The following is an 18,132-nucleotide window of genomic DNA, read 5'->3' on the forward strand; positions in this document are numbered from 1 at the left end:
ATGTAAACTGGCATAAGTTAGCCTTTCTTCTTTAACCATTAAGTCAACTGGAAAAAATTCATCAGGAAAAGGTGGTTTCCCCATCCACAGTAAACCCCTAGGATTTAGACATTAACTGGATCTTTATAGGTCTAATGCTGGGATCTCTGAGGAAAAATGGAGCCACATTTGTAACAGAAGGAATGGGTAAATCAAATGAAAATTCCACAGAGAGACAGTTACATGATTGATAAGACTTGAGAGACCAAATAAATGTATTTTGTGCTTTGCAAGTAAATAGGATATACAGCTGTCCAGCCAGCAACACAGTTATATTGGATAATAATGTGTTTACTCATAGAAGGGGCAAAATGTGATATAGGAAATTGGTTTATGTATCTGAGAATAGTGGAACTCCCACCCCATTCACAGTTTTTCTGTCTTTATTTCCCAGATACATTGTGTCCAAAATCTTTACTCAAGATTTCAGGCTGTCCTACTTAGTCTTATGGTACAAATCACCAGCCAGTGACAATATTTTGAAAACAAATAAGTATATACTTTCAGTCTTTGCTACTGCAGATGTTGGATGCAGGAAGCAAGGTGAAGAAATCTTGAAATCATGAATTACAAATAGTAATCCATAGCTAACGGTACCTGTATATAATTAGCAATTCAAAAGCAACTCAAGAAGTTCTGCCAGAGACAACTTATTTCTGACACTATATTCCATGAGGCTCAATTCTCAATAATTCAAGATGCCTAATTGAAAGGATCTTTAATTTCCACCTAAACTTTCGGATCCTACAAAATATAAGTACCTCTTGGTAAAACTGAGCTCTCTCTCAGCTTTCAACAGATACTTAATTTTGCAGCATCAGAGGCCTTAACATGATTAGGAAATGTTAATCAGTTATTTAATGCATACTTTGCCCTTTCTTTATTTTTCTAGAGGCCTTGCTGTAGCAAGACAGTTGTATTACCATTTAGTGGTCTATTTCCACAATTTGAGATTATGGATAATCTTTTAGTAATGCAGTAAACTAGCACCCAGCATCATTTGTGACATGGAAATGTTCTTTATTTTTCTTTGTCCAGCAATACAGACCCTATGTTCAGACTAATGAGAAGGACCCTAGTATAGGTGATACAACTGTCCAAGCAATTGCATATTAACAAGGCTAGTATTTTCCTATTAATTTCAAAGTTATCTAATGATCTTTTGTAGTGCCCATTCTTTGAGTATTTCAAGGGAAAGGGAGTTAATGGTTAATAAAACTTGCCAAAGTGGTGAGAACATGCCCATGGAGCTGACATAGGGAACTTGACAATTCCTGGAAGGAAAAGGGTTAAGAGCCAGCAATTTACACATAGAAAACTTCGTGACCACTTTCATTCTTCCTTACAGCTTCATTTGCTAGTGTTACTGGCCTGCCAGATTTTCTAAAATCAGGATAGGCTCACGGTCAGCTGAACAGAACAGGGTAAGAATATCTTTGTATTTCTCTGGCTTGCAAACTTCTGGTTATGTTAATATTGTATGTGAGCAGGAGGGCTCTCAAGGGAGTAGATATTCACAGGTTTTTCACTGAGAACCCTACAATGGCTGTCACTTGTCAAGTCCCCTGCTTACTCAAAAACCAACACGGTGCTCAGCCAACTTAACATTCACCCGCAGAGTCCGCTGTGCTTAGAGACAGCGGCTGGATTCCTCTCCTGAGGAATGAAAGCTCAATCTCCTGTCTTGGGGGTTATCAAGGTTTGGTGAGTTGATTCTTGTGAATGGTTTTTAGGCAAGGTGAGAGGTTTGGGAGAGCTACAAGGGGTAAAGATGTGTTCCTGGTCTACTTCTCTGCCCCTGCAGCATCTTGCCACCAGCCTTCCCAGCACAACAGCATCCTGGTTAGCAAAAAAAGGTGGTAACTTACCTTTCAGTGTTCTGTTCAGGTGAGGAAAGGATAATGATTACAGACTGAAGTTTTCTCTAATGTCACCACAGCTGCAAGAGACAGGATGAAGCAGAGATCTAGTTTGGCTTTTGTCACCATGTATATGCCATCACAGATGGAAATGTGGAAAGTTTCCAATGGGAAAGGGAGTGGCAAGAAAGGAAAAATTCAACTGTGATAGAAAGAGCTAGAAGCATTTCATCTCTTCTAAGTAAAATTAATGCAAAATAGATGCCTTTTCTGCAGCTCTCCTACTGACCCATTTGTGTTACACAACTTGGTTCACTGAAGTGATTGAAGTTGGGCAGCTTCAATTTCTCAGATGACATTTGGCAGTTCCTGAGAGATAGATGGTGTGAAATATGTGGGTACATGATGAAACCTGCTTCCAACAGCAGAACACTATACCCAGAAGTGACTTGGAGAACTTCTGTTAAAATCCTAGGGGGGTTTCCTGCATTGCAATGTGGATATTGCATTTCTGGCGGTGATCATTTATTGTCACTGTACTTTATTACCTATCGGAATATCCACTCTAGTGAAAACTGCATTTATAAACTCAGAAGCATCTGATTTGTGTTAAAATCACACAAACTACTACTTTCCTTACTTTCTCACGCTTTTTATTTTGGTATATTAGCTTAGATGCAAATTCCCTCTGTGTTTTCTATCAGTTTGTACCAGAACCTAAGAACTTTGCCTGGAGTCCGTGGCCACAACGTAAGTGACAATATCAGAGTTTATTTTCCCTCCTGGAAAGCAAATAAACTTTGCTAAAAACACAGAATTAGATCATTGGCCACTGTGGAAGGAAAAACACGGCAGAAAACAAGCTTCAATTTCCTGAGGAGCCAGCACTGTGCCCATTTACATCAAATGTGAACTTCCATCTTGGTGGCAGTGGTGCAGACCACTCCCTGATAGGAGACTGGGTGACTGTATGCGTGTTTGTGCTGGTGATTTCAAAGCACTGCCAGCTCTGATTGAACATAGCAATCTCTGTAGCCATAGCTGCACCAAAGAGGGTCCTTGGGGTGCTGGAACTGATGTGGAGCCATCCCAGCTTGACTGGGAGAGCCTGGGAACCTTTCACAGCCATCCTAGCATCTCTTCTCCCCCATGCCTCCACCTCCCTACTCAGGAAGCCAAGCAGAGCAAGGAGAGCCTGGCCAGGAGACACGACGCCCCGGCAATCAGAGGGGTAGATCGCTGACACAAAATGATAGTCCAGCCCTGCTCGTAACTCCTGCATGGCTGGAAGGGAGGTAGACAAATCAAATTAGCTGGCATCTTTCTCAATTTCCCTCAAAACTAAAACTGAACAGATGAGTAAAACCACGCCAACCTAAAATTTTTTGGTTAAACTTCCTGATATTGTTTTTGACCGATTATTTGGACCAGACCTTTAAGGTCCACCCACTAAAACACCTCTGTCATGTGAAATAATCTTCCGCGAGTAAATGCCACTGCTTCCTTTCTTCTGCTGTCATGATCTTGTGCTGCTTATTCACTTTTTTGGTGCCATTTTATGCCTCCAGGCGAAATTCTGCCTTTCATTTATACACAGATGCACAGGGGTGGAAGGATTCCTCACCCATACTTGGGCATCCTGCATTAAAATTTGGGCCAAATTGCATGTCCTGGACTCTTTTTTGGCCTGATCAAGATGCACAGACAGAGGGGAAGGATGGCCACAGAAGGAGGCTCTCCCCTGCTTTTCACTTGGAAATGTTGCACCTCAGAAGGCAAGAGCCATTTGTTTCTTTGTAATCTCCCTAATACTTCAAAAGTTGGCTTTGATCCTCTGATATTATTTGAGTTAATGCCCAAACCCTATTAAGCAACCTTGTGACAGAGGCTGGAGCTGGAGGGGAAAGGATTGTGCTCTTTCCCATCATGTATTAAAAATCAGTATGAAAATCTGTGAAATGTCAAAGTTGCTGCAGCGCACTGAGACTGTGAATCCTGGTGTCATCATGGTCCATGGGTGACATGGCACGTCCCAGGACCCCTGAGCTTTTCCAGGGCTGTGCTAGGTTTTCATACTGATTTGTAATACAGCCTGGGTGCTGCAGTTGCTGGGGAGGGGGCAGGGCTTGCTGCCAGTCCCTTCCCTGCTTGCAGACTGGGATGGCATGAGTTAGCATTTTCTGCAGTTTGTTGTTGGCGTAAGGCAATTTGCAGAAAAATGCCGCTGGTCTGTAGCTCATGGAGAAGCCAGGCTGATTAAAAGAAGTCCACATTCACCCTCAGAAGCCTCAGGCCAAAAAAACCACCTTAATACAGAGTAGCACTTTGATACATATTTCACTCTAATCTAAGCACACGCTTAACTTGGGAGCCAAATGCCTACCAAGGCCATCGGTCACGGGCTCAGGCAGAGGGAACATTCAGCACCCAGGTTGTGAATATCTTGATTTGACAAAGGCCAGAGATCACATGTAGAGGCAATCAGTGGCAAAGAGTAAAGAGTGAGAGAGCAAGCGAGAGAGACAAAGAGATAAAGTGAATGAACAGAGGCTCGTCATGTCGCTTGTTACAGTACTGGAAGGTGCTTGTGCTCTCTGACAGCAAAGGTGACATAAAAACCTTTGCAGAACAGACCAGAGCAGAGCACAACGGGCTGGCTTTGTTCATCTTTCCTGGTGGGGTGTGCTTCGGATCGAGGGCCAACAATGCCAATAATTTCCGAGTGTTTTGTTAAAAAAATCCTCCCAGTTTATAGAAGTTAGAAATCACTACACTGCTCAGCTTTCCTTAATCACTATCACAGAATCACAGAATCACAGAATAACCAGGTTGGAAGAGACCCACCGGATCACCGAGTCCAACCGTTCCTACCAAACACTAAACCATATCCCTCAGCACCTCGTCCACCCGTGCCTTAAACACCTCCAGGGAAGGCGACTCAACCACCTCCCTGGGCAGCCTGTTCCAGCGCCCAATGACCCTTTCTGTAAAGAATTTTTTCCTAACGTCTAGCCTAAACCTCCCCTGTCGGAGCTTGAGGCCATTCCCTCTTGTCCTGTCCCCTGTCACTTGGGAGAAGAGGCCAGCACCCTCCTCTCTACAACGTCCTTTCAGGTAGTTGTAGAGAGCAATGAGGTCACCCCTCAGCCTCCTCTTCTCCAGGCTAAACACCCCCAGCTCTCTCAGCCGCTCCTCATAAGGCCTGTTCTCCAGCCCTTTCACCAGCTTTGTTGCTCTTCTCTGTACTCTCTCCAGAGCCTCAACATCCTTCTTGTGGTGAGGGGCCCAGAACTGAACACAGTATTCGAGGAGCGGTCTCACCAGTGCCGAGTACAGAGGGAGGATAACCTCCCTGGACCTGCTGGTCACGCCGTTTCTGATACAAGCCAAGATGCCATTGGCCTTCTTGGCCACCTGGGCACACTGCTGGCTCATATTCAGTCGGCTGTCAACCAACACCCCCAGGTCCCTCTCCTCCAGGCAGCTTTCTAGACAGACTTCTCCCAGTCTGTAGCACTGCATAGGGTTGTTGTGCCCCAAGTGCAGGACCCGGCATTTGGCCTTGTTAAACCTCATGCCATTGGACTCTGCCCAGCGGTCCAGCCTGTTCAGATCCCTTTGCAGAGCCTCCCGACCCTCCAGCAGATCGACACTTCCACCCAGCTTAGTGTCATCCGCAAACTTGCTAAGGGTGCATTCGATGCCTTCATCCAGGTCATTGATGAAGACATTGAACAGGGCTGGACCCAGCACTGAGCCCTGGGGAACCCCACTTGTCACTGGCCTCCAGCTGGATTTCACACCATTTCCCACCACTCTCTGGGCCCGGCCATCCTTGATGCTGGTCACCAGAACCCCCAGGTGAAGCCAGGATGGGTGCACAGTTAAGGTGAGCAGATTTGAAAGCACGAGCGAATGCTGCAGAGAGCTGTTTGCTTTGCGTTATTCACACTCTTCAAGCTCTGGCAAATTGCTTTTCCTCTGACCATACATTACTGTAATTTTTTCAAGCTGAACTGGTTTGGATAGAATAAGTGTCTGTTCTGAATCTTCATTAGAAACGTCAATTGACTTTGAATCTTTTTGGAAGAAGCAGAGAGAAATAGAAGACATTCAAGCATCTTTGTGCTTTTGGTGTCTGGAAGTGGCTTCTCTCACAGGAGAGAAAATAAAAGAAGCTGATCTATTTGAGTAATCTCTATAAGGTAATTTACTACAAGGCAACACTTCAGTACTCAGTGCTTTTATCTTCCAGTACACAAGTATCCTTGACCTCGCTCTTCTCTAGCTTCAGTTGTGTTTCAGGTAACTCTTGTAAGAAGAAGCCTCCCTAAGGAGCAAATCTACAAGTCAAAGTCATGACTTTCCTCACTCAAAAAAGGACCCAGAAGACTGGATCAGCTGTACGCATCTCCTCCCTTTACATGGTTTGGCTGTTCCAGTGCTTTCATCATCTCAAGTAAAATTAGCACTACAGTAATTACCCTGGGCCAAATATACAGCTGGTGAAAGTGCACATATTTCAGAGGGGTGAAACTTGAGATGGAATTGGCAGGCACCATTCTATTTTTTAAGGCTAATGTAAGGAAAGTGATGGGAGCTATTTCAGTTCCACACGTGCAGACATACATTCATAAGGAATGCTTCCACTCTGCTGTGATTTTCCCTGCTAGAGCTTTGCACCCAGATCCCTGTGGACTGCTAATGCCAGCATAAGGTTTTCCAAATCATCCCTTCACACCTTTGGGATCGACAACATCAAGGGAAGTCTGTGGTTTACAGTCTTCTGTACTACCTGCCGTAGTTTTGCTGGAGGGTGTTGGGAAATGGCTTGTGGCTGGCAGTGTGTAAAGATGTGCAGGGCTGATGTCTTGTGTGATTGTGAAGAGCTATATCTGACAGCTTTACGTAGTACTTCTCCAAAAAGAAGGATAAAATGGGAAGAAGGAGAAAGAAAACCCAGTGAGGCAAAGTGTTATGAGCCCTAACTCAGGAGTGGTGCTCTGCTGTACCTTCTCAAATGAAACAAGTGACAAAAGAAAGGTGGATTTTTTTTCCCTATGGAAAAAGTGATCACTGAAGAGAAGAGGTTTTAATCAGTATATACAGTGAGTAATTCCAAGAACTACAATAAAGTACTTACCAAATCTTTTTCCCGACTCACATCCTACCACAGGTCACTGTGGAAATGGTCCCATTGAAATTGGTGGGGTCACACTTACTCAACATGAGTAAGGTCCTTGACCTGGGTGGGCAAGGAAGCTTTGTGTATACCCACCAGGGTCTTTTTTGATTTCCACCTGGAGACCTGAAATAAGACCTACCCACTTATGTGTAATTCCTCTTTTATGCCTTAATCAGGGTATTGCTATCACAATTAAGCATTTATCAGGCGAAACTGGAAAAATTACGACACACCCAAAAGGTAACTCTACCAGGACAGTATGCTAGAGACACCCACTCTGGACATTTGTGAATGGTGCTAGGGAGGCTTTGGGGCTGTCTCCTTTCTGCTGCTGTTTAATACAATGGTTACACATAGGCCATCAGCTCATTCCTGGACTAAGCAGGAATCGTGCCGAATGAACACCAGACCAAAAATAGTCCCTCCCGTGTCAGGCAAGTCTGAGAGACACCCTGTGATCAAAGATGGGGAAACATGAAGAACAAATGCAATGCCCAGTAGTCAGCACAGACCAGCTGCCTGACAGTTGTGGAGCTTCTTACACACGCCGCTGCAAACGAGAGTCTGAAGAAAGGATGTGAAGGAGGAGGATGATATAGATGGTTCAGCAGATGTTTAATTGGAGCTACTCCCATGCGTGAGAGAACACACAAAGCTGTTCAATGGAAAATGTGTGTTCAGAAGTGGACATGACACTGAATATGAGATAATTATTAAGGCATTTCTATTTTGGAGCCCTTCTGTGTGTAATTTTACATAATAAATGTTAACGTTGCCTTTCTACATGCACATGAGTGCCCTGGTCCAAACAAACAAGCAGCTTTTTGCTTCTTGACACTGATACCTCTTGAAGTAAGTATCTTTGGCCACAAATAGATCATTGCCCTATTTGAAAAGTTGCTGGTGGAGTGTAGCCAGTTTTGACTGGCTATATATACCTAAGCTGGCAAATCAAGCAACCTGTCAGCTTTTGCTTCTATATATAAAGAGGAACGATATAGAATAAATCAGCTGGATGGAGCACATGTCAAATCAATTTTTATACCAAAATAATTTTCTTTCTGAGTTTGATTTATTCTACCGAGCTATAGAAAGCGCTAACTTCTGGTCCCAAGTTTGCCTAGGATGGACAGGCAATACTAGGAATTTGCTGACAACAGGTTCTCTGCTTACGCCGTGGCCATAACACCACCTTTCCATACGCCATTTAGGAGCGGCTGGGGAATCCATCGGCAGGGAGAGCACTCGTAGAATCATGGAGCCGTTTGGGTTGGAAGGGACCTTAAAGATCATAGAATCATAGAATAACCAGGTTGGAAGAGACCCACCAGATCATCGAGTCCAGCCATTCCCATCAATCACTAACCCATGTCCCTCAGCACCTCGTCCACCCGTCCCTTAAACTCCTCCAGGGAAGGTGACTCAACCCCCTCCCTGGGCAGCCTGTTCCAGTGCCCAATGACCCTTTCTGTGAAACATTTTTTCCTAATGTCCAGCCTGAACCTCCCCTGGTGGAGCTTGAGGCCATTCCCTCTTGTCCTGTCCCCTGTCACTTGGGAGAAGATCATCCAATTCCAACCCATTGCCAAGGACAGGGACACCTCCCACTGCATCAGACTGCTCAAGGCTCCATCCAGCCTGGCCTTGAACACCTCCAGGGATGGGGCAGCCACGTCTTTGCTGGGCAACCTGTTCCAACGTCTCACCACCCTCATTGTGAAGAATTTCTTCCTAAAAATCTCATCTAAAGCTTCCCCCGCTCTAAAGCCATTCCCCCCGCATCCTCTCACTGCTTCCCCTTCTAAACCCCTACGATTGTGCCCTGAAGGAGCGCCTGGGACAGAGATGGAGCGAAGCAGAAGGGGTTGAGTAGAATTTAGGAGGTTTTTCTCCTCTCGGAGCCCTGCAGGGTGGGCTCGGCCGGCTGCCCCGGGACAGCGTAGGGGGGGGGGGGGGGGGCGGCCATTCCGCAAGCGGCCACCAGGGGGCGGCCAAGTGCCCGCGGCGGCGCTGCCGGCGGGAGGGGGGGGGGGGGGGGGCGGGATGGAGGCTCCAGTGCCCGGGCCTGGAGGGGGGAATCTCACTGCTGCTTGTTCTTGAGAGGTAGCATCCGAGGTTGGGCTTGTGCTGAGCCCAACTTCTGATGGATATTTCTGATCGATACGGAATTTGGGGGTGATGCGGGAATTTGTAGGCGTTTCTGGCAGTCCGGGGTGATTTGGGGCTGTGGAATGTGGTGTAGATATTGACTGGCAGGTGTGATATCACAGCCTCAAAAAAAAAAACCACCTTTCTAGGGTTTTCTAGGGAGGAACACGAGCCCAAAATGAATGATCCAACTTCGTACTTACTTCCTAGACTCCTAGAATGGTTTGGGTTGAAAGAGACCTTAAAGATCACCCAATTCCAACCCCCTGCCATGGGCAGGGACACCTCCCACTGGATCCAGTTGCTCAGAACCTCATCCAACCTGGCCTTGGACACCTCCAGGGTTGGGGCGACCACAGCTTCCCTGGGCAACCTGGGCCAGTGCCTCCCTCGAGCATCTCCTCAGCGACAGGAACTGACCCCAAGAAAGGTTTTAAATTCTGGAAGCAACTCCTGTGTTGTGTTTTTAAGCCCCATGAAAACATAAATCCACATTTTTCAGCCTAGACTACAACTGTAACTGTGCCTTGTTTCGTTCTTGTTGCTTTTCCATCATGCTTCCTCTTGTCTGCTTGGAAATGAATTTGTTGTCAGATGCTTCCCTAAATGGGCCTCTTAGGCCCACCACAGACACCAACTCTTTCTGTTTGCAGGTTCCCAGCTCCAAACCAGCAAAGGTTTAAGAGCTAAAAAAAGCTTATAAAGAATTTTTCTTCTTCCCACGCAAACACTTCTGCTACCGTGAAAAATACCTGTTATTTCCTGATGTGAGCCTGGCTGTGTAACCTTAATGCTTCAGCTTAGTCTAGCAGCTGAAGTCAGACCTCCTGCACAGTGTGTAAGAAACAAGGGATAAGCAAGTGGATGTATTTTATGCACCACATCTGAAAATCACCTTCACAGAAATATGCTCTAAATGATACATGATAAAGGGGAAGGAAATGCCAGCTGCCTTAATGAACAGTGGTAGGCAAAGCTGGGAAAATAAATTATATAATAATCTCTTATTATATTCCCTTTGACATAAAGTAATCTTGACCCAGAACAATAGTGCTGCTTTCCAAGAGAAAATAACCAAAATGCAGCTATAATAACAATACAGGAGTCCAATGCAATGTGGTTTATACTTTCTCTTTGTTGTTAACATTTTTCTTCATCTGGTAAATTTTGTGGAAAAGATAGGAACAGGGAGAGCAACTTCCAGCTGAAGCAGAAAGAAGTGCCAGTTGCTGCCTCTTGGTGGCTAGGAAGAAGATGCTGAACTTCCATGCAATGTATTGGCTTTCTGCTGAAGACCCAAGGAGAACATGCAATGCTGTGGGAGAGCAGGAGGTTACTTGTGTGTCACTGCAGCTCCCAGCTCACTGAACAGCCTAGAATGCAGCCAGACACTTGATTTTGGACTGATGGGCATTTTTATCCATTTCACTAGGGAAGACTCAAGGGTCAGGTGTGCATTTCTGCTGGGAGGATGCACGTGTTATTATATTTGTTTGGTTTCTGAGTCTTGCTCAGAATGAGTTTCTGAGTTTTTTGCATTGCTCAGCTCTGCAATGGGGATGAATAAATAAGTAATTTTAAAAAAGCCAAATGGAAATCCTTTGCAAACATCCTCATCTAGAAAAATCAGATGGGCGAAGAAGATTCTCCCTCTTGTTTACCTTAAGATGCTGTACACCAGCATCCTGCAAGAGTCTTTCTTAGGCATAGAGGATGTTAGAACTAGCTCTACCAAAAGTGCAGTGAGTCCCCACAAAATGATCATTATGGAAGGAGCCTTGTGTGGTTGTGTTTCCCTTCTACACCGCTATCCCTTCCAGTCTTACCCGCCTGGTGATATCAAAGATCCTTCTTCAGGTGAGGAGGTTGCAGGTTAAGCTCTGGATGCAACTGCCATGCAGAAGCGTGAGTTTGTATGTCCGTGAGAAGGGCTTTTTTTTCCTCTAAACAAATGGAGTTCATGCTAAGAAGCATCTACAGAATGTCTTTATAACTTTGTGGATTTGCTTGTAATTTGGTGTCTTTTAAAGTCGAAAGACTACTCTGCGCTTTATAAATCTTTCCATAACCTCTTAGTGCTCCAGATATGGAAGCTTAAAATTGCGGCTGAAGGGGAGAAAAGTAAAATGTGCTCTCACGAGGTGTGGGGTAAAGGCATGTTCTTTATTTCTGTGTCGTTATTCATAAAAATGCAGTGCATGCTTCACTATACATCATTATACATAGCTTTTATACTGTGATAAATGAAATTAAAATATCAAACAGAGAAACCCAGAAAAAGCCAGACGGCTTGAGACCAGTGGTTCAACCAGTATCCTGTCTCCAGCACTGGCTGGTATCAGATGCTGTAGATAAAAGTAGAAGAAATTGTATAGTTGCCTGTTATGAATTAACTTGCCCAGGAGAGAAGTTTCTTCCTGACCCTCATCAGTTAGTGGTTGACTTATATGCCAAAGCATACATTACTATACATGCTCACGTGCTTATATCTATCTATACCAAGAAGCATGTGGCAAAATGTTAAATCAGACTCCTGGTACTTTCACTTACAGGAAAGTCATTCCGAGGAAAGAATTTTCTTCACCGCAAGAGGCTCACACAGTACATAGCTGAGAGAGGGAAAGGCAGCTGGGATTCACAGCTTAATAAGGGAAACTACTTTTACAAACAGCACCTGAAATACGCACCTTTTGAAGGTATTTTGGGGATTTTGATTAAGTATCTCAGTAGTATCTCATGTCTCTGAGTAGCATTACCTGTGTAATTAAGCAAATACTCACATGTGTGTAAATACTTGTAAAGTGACCAATTAACCAGATTTCTTGCTAGACTTTTCTTTTTTCTGAAAATCACAGGATCAAAGAGGAACAAGGTTAGAAAGTTCAAGGTAAGGATGACCATTCTGTATCACTCCTTACAGATATTTTCTCCAACAGGCTCCTGAAGCCACCACCACAGAGGTTACACACCCCATGCTCAATGCTTTGCCTTCTTTTAATGTTTCCTCATTAACTTTCATCTCTGGCTTCTGCTTAAGCCCATACTTTCCTGTCCTACACATCAGACACAAGCAACTGATTGTCTTTCTTGAATTGCAGTTTTTGTGTTTGAGAAATGTTTGTTTTCTAGACCCTTTTTGGACCAAAACACCAACACCATTCTTTCCCTGCATCCTCACACACACGTTTCCTAGATCTCTGGATTCTCGTGAAATTGGGCTGCCCAACATTGAATAAAGCAACCCAGCCAAGATCTTTCAAAGACAGAGGACTGTGGAAGGATTACCTCATACGTCTTGAAGGTTATATTCTATTTTATACAATCTGAATAGTTTTTTTCCCACTACAACATAATCACCAAGACTCTTACCCATAATACTACATCCCTTTGCATTTTTTAGCTATTTCCCCAATGCCTGCCAGTGCTCACTCCCAGGATACAAGAAGATGTCTTCAACTGCAGTTATAGATGGATGCTGCTGATGGCTCAGCATATAAAATAAGCTAATTAATGAGCTTTGGAATAACCACCTCTCCCCAGGCTTATTAATGTGCTTGGTTTAACCTAAAGGGATCACATCTATCCAAAGACAAGAGCTAGCAAAAAAGAAATGCAACATACATTAAAAAAAGCAGCAATACTACTCTATGGAGCAAACTTCAGGAAAAAGATTCAGCATGCTATTTTTCTTCATTAAACGTGATGAGCTCTTAAAAACTTTTAATTAGTCAGAAGGATGTGAATGACTCGTCAGACCTAATTTTAGCAGCCTAAAATTAGCCATCATTTCCACAACAGACATCTCATCTCCTTCAACAATAAATGGAGAGGGATGAACATTTCCAGGATAAACACGTCCTATTGCTTTCAACTCCCTAAAAGCCAGAGCAAGATGGGATGAACTTCCCTGTGAGGACAGAAGAGTTCCAGTAGTAACAGAAAACATCAACCAGTAGGCAAACAATTTCTTGATGGCAGAGGTCAGGTGAGATAAATCGTGTTTTAGGCAGCTATGAATTCAGAGACAATTATTTTTATGTTAGCATGATAATTAAACACAATACAAATTAACTGTAATCATCAGAGGGGAAAAAGCATGATGAGATATTTCTTATTGAAAAATTACAGAGGTGTGCAGAGCATGGAACTTCCACGTCACAGACAACTTCAAAACATTAACATTTTCCTTTTTTTCCACATTGAGCTGACAGCCGAGTATGTTGAATTTCACTGTGAAGGATCAGTTTTACACAGTCATTTCAGATGAATAAAAATATTTCATTTTAACAAAATCACACTATTGGGTCTCCAGATTGATCTTTGTCTTCTTAAAGAAGCATAATACACTAAAAAGAAAAGTAAGGATGATATTCTGAAATGAAAGATGTTTTGATTTAAACTATTGCACAGCTCATTCAAAAAACACTATCTTCTTTCTGAGGCTCATCCTGATTTTGCTGATTTTGATTTCAAACTTGAGGTCTCATTTTGATTTCCAAACAGTGCAAATGAGCCAGTTTGGCCAGCCGTCCTAACCATCAGAGCCACGTAACAAAGCTTTCACGCAGTCCCAAGCCAGCTGACATACCGCATACCTCAAGCTGCCGGGGAGTGGCAGTTCTGGGAAGGGCTAACGACTAGGAAATGAGAAAAGCTCTCCAGGATCCCACTGTTGATCCTACAGGACTAGGCAGGGTGTAAGCAGGTTTCCAAAGCTACTCAGTAATACTGGGTTCAGTTATTCTTGCCAGTTCACTCCCTCCTACAAAGAACAGCCCCTCAGATTCACCAATGTAACCCCAGGATGGAGGTGTCATTTGAACTGCTAAAGATGTGAAATCATAGCAGAAGCACAATCATTCGATGTCGTGGTAGTGGAGCTTCAGAGCCTGCTATAGAGGGACTGGAACTGGCCTTCCAAATACATTAGGCAACTTTGAAAAAACTCGGACCTAGAGGGCATTCTACATTGGTTTTGATCCCTTTCTAAATCATTATCTGTCTCTGGGTACTTCCAGCACTGGTCCATGCAGGGTAATAAAGTTTACAATAGGTTTGCTCAGGTACAGTAGCTGTCTAGTCAGCCCAAATGTAAGCTGTTGGCTTGTACCAATGTTAAACTTGTTACTGATACCCATGCTACCCAGTATGAAGCTCCTTCTAGCAGCGCAGCACCGTATTACAATGTAGGCATGCTGTCAGCGAGGTTTGTAATATAAATATTTGTGCATTTGAGTTCATTGTTTATATTCTAAAAGCTACGCTGGGAGGATTTGTTCAAAGTGGGTTTAATTGCAGTAAAAAGCTAGATTTGGGACTCTATTGATAACCTACTTAAGGTAACAGCTGCTTTCCGATAAGAAACTTCTCCAGAAAGCTGATTGACAGCTGTCACTGGGTCTTCTGGATCTTCACAACTGGTGATGAGGGCAACTGCACTAAATGACTTTTGGTTAGCACTAAATGGCTTGATCTCCAGTGCTGACGTCTCTGCTTCTTTTTCCCGTGTCTTCTCAATTTGGTTCCATTCTTGCTCCTTCCGATCCAGTTGCATGGCACTGCAGTAAGGAGCATAAACTTCTGTGGTTTCTTCAAACTGTAAGCAATCCACTTTATAGTATTTTTTCTTTACATGTAAGACGTCATTAAACCTATGGCCCCAAAGAATCTCTCTGGGGACATATGAGCTTCTTGACTGATGCGAAGTTCCTGTTGAATCACCTGTATAGACAAACGTGACCAAGATTTCAAAGTTGTCCTTGGCCAGAGCTTTCCGGTCTAGACCATACAAGGGACTCTCACTATCAATTTCATGTACAACTGTCACTGGTGTAACAAGTATGATCTGGTCATTTAGTAGCTTCAAGTCCTTGTATTCCATCGTCATTCTTCCTTCCTTGTCTTCCTTGTATCGCAGAAGTTGAGCTCGTACAGAGCCCTCAACCATGTGGTTTGGCCGGAAATCACCAATGCGCCACATGAGGCAAAATTTATCATCCCTTAAGCCAACTACAGCATAGTAGCTAAAACGAATGGTTTGAGCTCTTTTTCGAGCTGTGGCCATTTTAGCCAAGGCTGCTCCAATTATGAAGGTGTCAATAATGCAACTTAATACTGACTGTAGGATAACCATGAGGATTGCAACAGAGCACTCTTCTGTAACACAGCGGTAACCATAACCGATGGTCGTTTGCGTTTCAAGGGAGAATAGGAATGCTCCTGTGAAGCTATGGACATTTGCGACACAGGGGGTTATTTCTTCATCATTGAATAAATCTCCATGTTGGATTGCTATCAGCCAGAAGACTAGTCCAAAGAACAGCCACGAAAGAACATAGGACAAGGAGAATATCACAAACATATGTCGCCACTTGATGTCCACCAGGGTGGTAAATATGTCCACTACATAGCTCTCCCATTCCCCAAAGATGTGTTTGAAGTACACATTGCAGCTGCCATCCTTGTGGAGAAATCGCTTCTGCAATCTTTTTGTCCCCTTTTCAGGGTTCTCTTGACAAGCGCCTTTGTAACTGATCTTATTTCCCTGTATGTTTACAGGCCTATAGCAACCACTCTGTTCAGTCATCCTTCTCATATCTGCCTCGTGGCATCAGTTTACAGAACACACTTGTGGTCCCAGGGTCTATTTGTTTTCTTTGTTCATTGGAAATCTATGAAATAAAAGAAAAAGTTTATTTTTGCTTTAATTTCCTATGCCAGGACTGTGTAACACCAAGTCTAAATACTTTCACTCTGTGGCCATCATGAGCAATTTTCTGAGGAGTACAGTCTCTGTCATTCATTACACAACATATGTCAAAATGTAGACCTGGAAATATGAGGCAGCTAGAAATTCAACCCGTTAGAAATGTCCTTATCAGTCCTATAACTTGGTATGTAGATGAAAACAGAAATCAAAAACCTTTGTGGTGACCCCACTGTGAGTATCTCTTCTAATGTTTTGGTGAAGGAACGTTCCAGCTAGGATGGGCTGTCATGAATGGTCACAGGAATGGCCTGAACCATCCCTCTTAAAGTTAGCTAGGTACTTGAGGTAGGTAATTGTTCTTTGTGTGTTTGTTTGTTTTCTTCTGTTAGAATAAATGCCTAGGAAAACACCCTCATTTAGACATAATACTTCAGTAGCACAGGCAGGAAAGTTCAGCCCTAAAGTGTTTTAACCAGAAAATGTATCAACCACACAATCATTCATCGTTATTTGTGTTTCAGAATTGCCCAGAAAAACCTGGTCATGGAATTGAACTTTACTAGGCTAGTTCTACAGAGACATACTTGTTTAATTTGTAGAAAGGTATTTACATTTCAAGGAAAAAAGAAACTTCTCTGAGGTCCTGGAAATCCTAACAAGTCATTCCTTAAAAATAAAGAAAAAAAATCTGGCTGCTAGAAGGTATTTACATTTTTATTAATGAGTTTGAAAAAAATCATCCATTATGTTAATAAATTTTGTGGATTATATAAATTTAGGAAGTGATGTGAATTAGGAGATTCCTCTGACAGATCAGAGAGAAAACGGGCATCTTTACAGATTGCAACCATATGAACTTCTGCAGTATGAGGTGCTACACTTTACATTTAGCAAATAATAACAAGAACTTGTGTTAGAAACTGAGACCTCATCAAATGGAATCCAATAGAAAAGGAAAGATTTAAGCTGAACTAATCAGTTACAGGATGCTTATGAATTAATTACTTCTAGGATACAGCGCTGGAAAAAGGCAAATGCCTTTTCCTGCAGGTCTCCAGCTCTTTTGACCATATCTCAACCACTAACATACAAAACACTGACAAGTCAGAAGTGGCAGGGTACACAGGTAGAACAATTCAATATTTTTTGCCAGATCTCATGCTTCTGACTGGTATTTATGAAGAAAAAATCTCCTATTTTTGAGGAAAAACGTCATTATTCTTCCCAAAAATGTACATTTTCAATAGAAAAATGACAAGTACTTTTCCTGTTTTTAGCTGGTTTCAACTGACAAAAGTTCAGATGTAGTTTTACAATGAAGCCAACATATTCGTGGAAAATGAGTTTATAAAAAAAGTTTCCTAGCAGTAGTCTTTTTCCTCAGCTCTTCATTCATTTTGCCTGAATATAAATGACTGAACACACTTCGAGGCAGAAGAGAGTCAGGCCCATGGAGTGTAATATATATTGGATGGACTAGATTAACAGTCCAAGAACCCTTCTCCCATCCAAGGAACAATGACAGGCATGCAAAGACACTATTCCAAAAACACTTAAAAGCCAAACATAGTTTCCATTTCTTTTTTCTTTTCTTTTTCTGTATATTTTTTTTTTGCAGTACAGAAATGAATGTGACATATGGTGTCGTAGCCTCAGAATGTGGCCTTCATTAAAAAACACAACATTAATGTTTCCAAAAATACTACTTGGAATACATTCTTTGGAAACATTCATAGGACTTGCTTTACTCATAGCTTTATACAAACGGCGTAGCCTACTCTATTGAAGACTCTTGACCTAAGGTTTTATAAGTTGTATTTAATAACAAACAAAACTGGAAACTGTTGAGATATTATTTTAAGAAACTCATATTGTGAGGTGTGAAAATGAAGCAGATTGTAATCAGGAGCCAATAAAATTTGAAATAAAAAACATACTTAGGCTTACACTGCTTTTCTTATTTACCAATTCAAATTAGAGTTCCTTGAAAATACTCACAAACAGGCTGGGACTCTAAAAGGGACTAAGCAGATCATGAATCAAAGACTACTGAGCAGATTCCACTGTCTGCTGTTGCCATCAGCAAATCATCATATTTCAAAAATGGTCTTTGTTGGCACCATCTTTAGATTTTGTTGGTGCTGACAAGAATCACAGACTGTCATACACAAAGCTATGTGGCAAAGTCCACT

At 42.8% G+C, this 18,132-nt stretch overlaps 1 protein-coding gene across 3 annotated transcripts in view; it reads right to left on the reverse strand.

Moving 5' to 3' along the window:
* Positions 1–12,629: 12,629 nt before the first annotated feature.
* Positions 12,630–18,132, reverse strand: part of KCNJ16 (potassium inwardly rectifying channel subfamily J member 16) — a 32,775-nt gene continuing 27,272 nt past the window's right edge. For all 3 annotated transcript variants that reach the window (XM_069872492.1, XM_069872493.1, XM_069872494.1), the window contains one exon: positions 12,630–15,902. In XM_069872492.1, the coding sequence (XP_069728593.1) occupies positions 14,537–15,826 (1,290 nt within the window). In that variant the 5' untranslated portion in view covers positions 15,827–15,902 and the 3' untranslated portion in view covers positions 12,630–14,536. The remainder of the gene's footprint in view (positions 15,903–18,132) is intronic.

This window comes from Phaenicophaeus curvirostris, chromosome 19 (assembly GCF_032191515.1).
Source record: "Phaenicophaeus curvirostris isolate KB17595 chromosome 19, BPBGC_Pcur_1.0, whole genome shotgun sequence".
Lineage (NCBI taxonomy): Eukaryota > Metazoa > Chordata > Aves > Cuculiformes > Cuculidae > Phaenicophaeus > Phaenicophaeus curvirostris.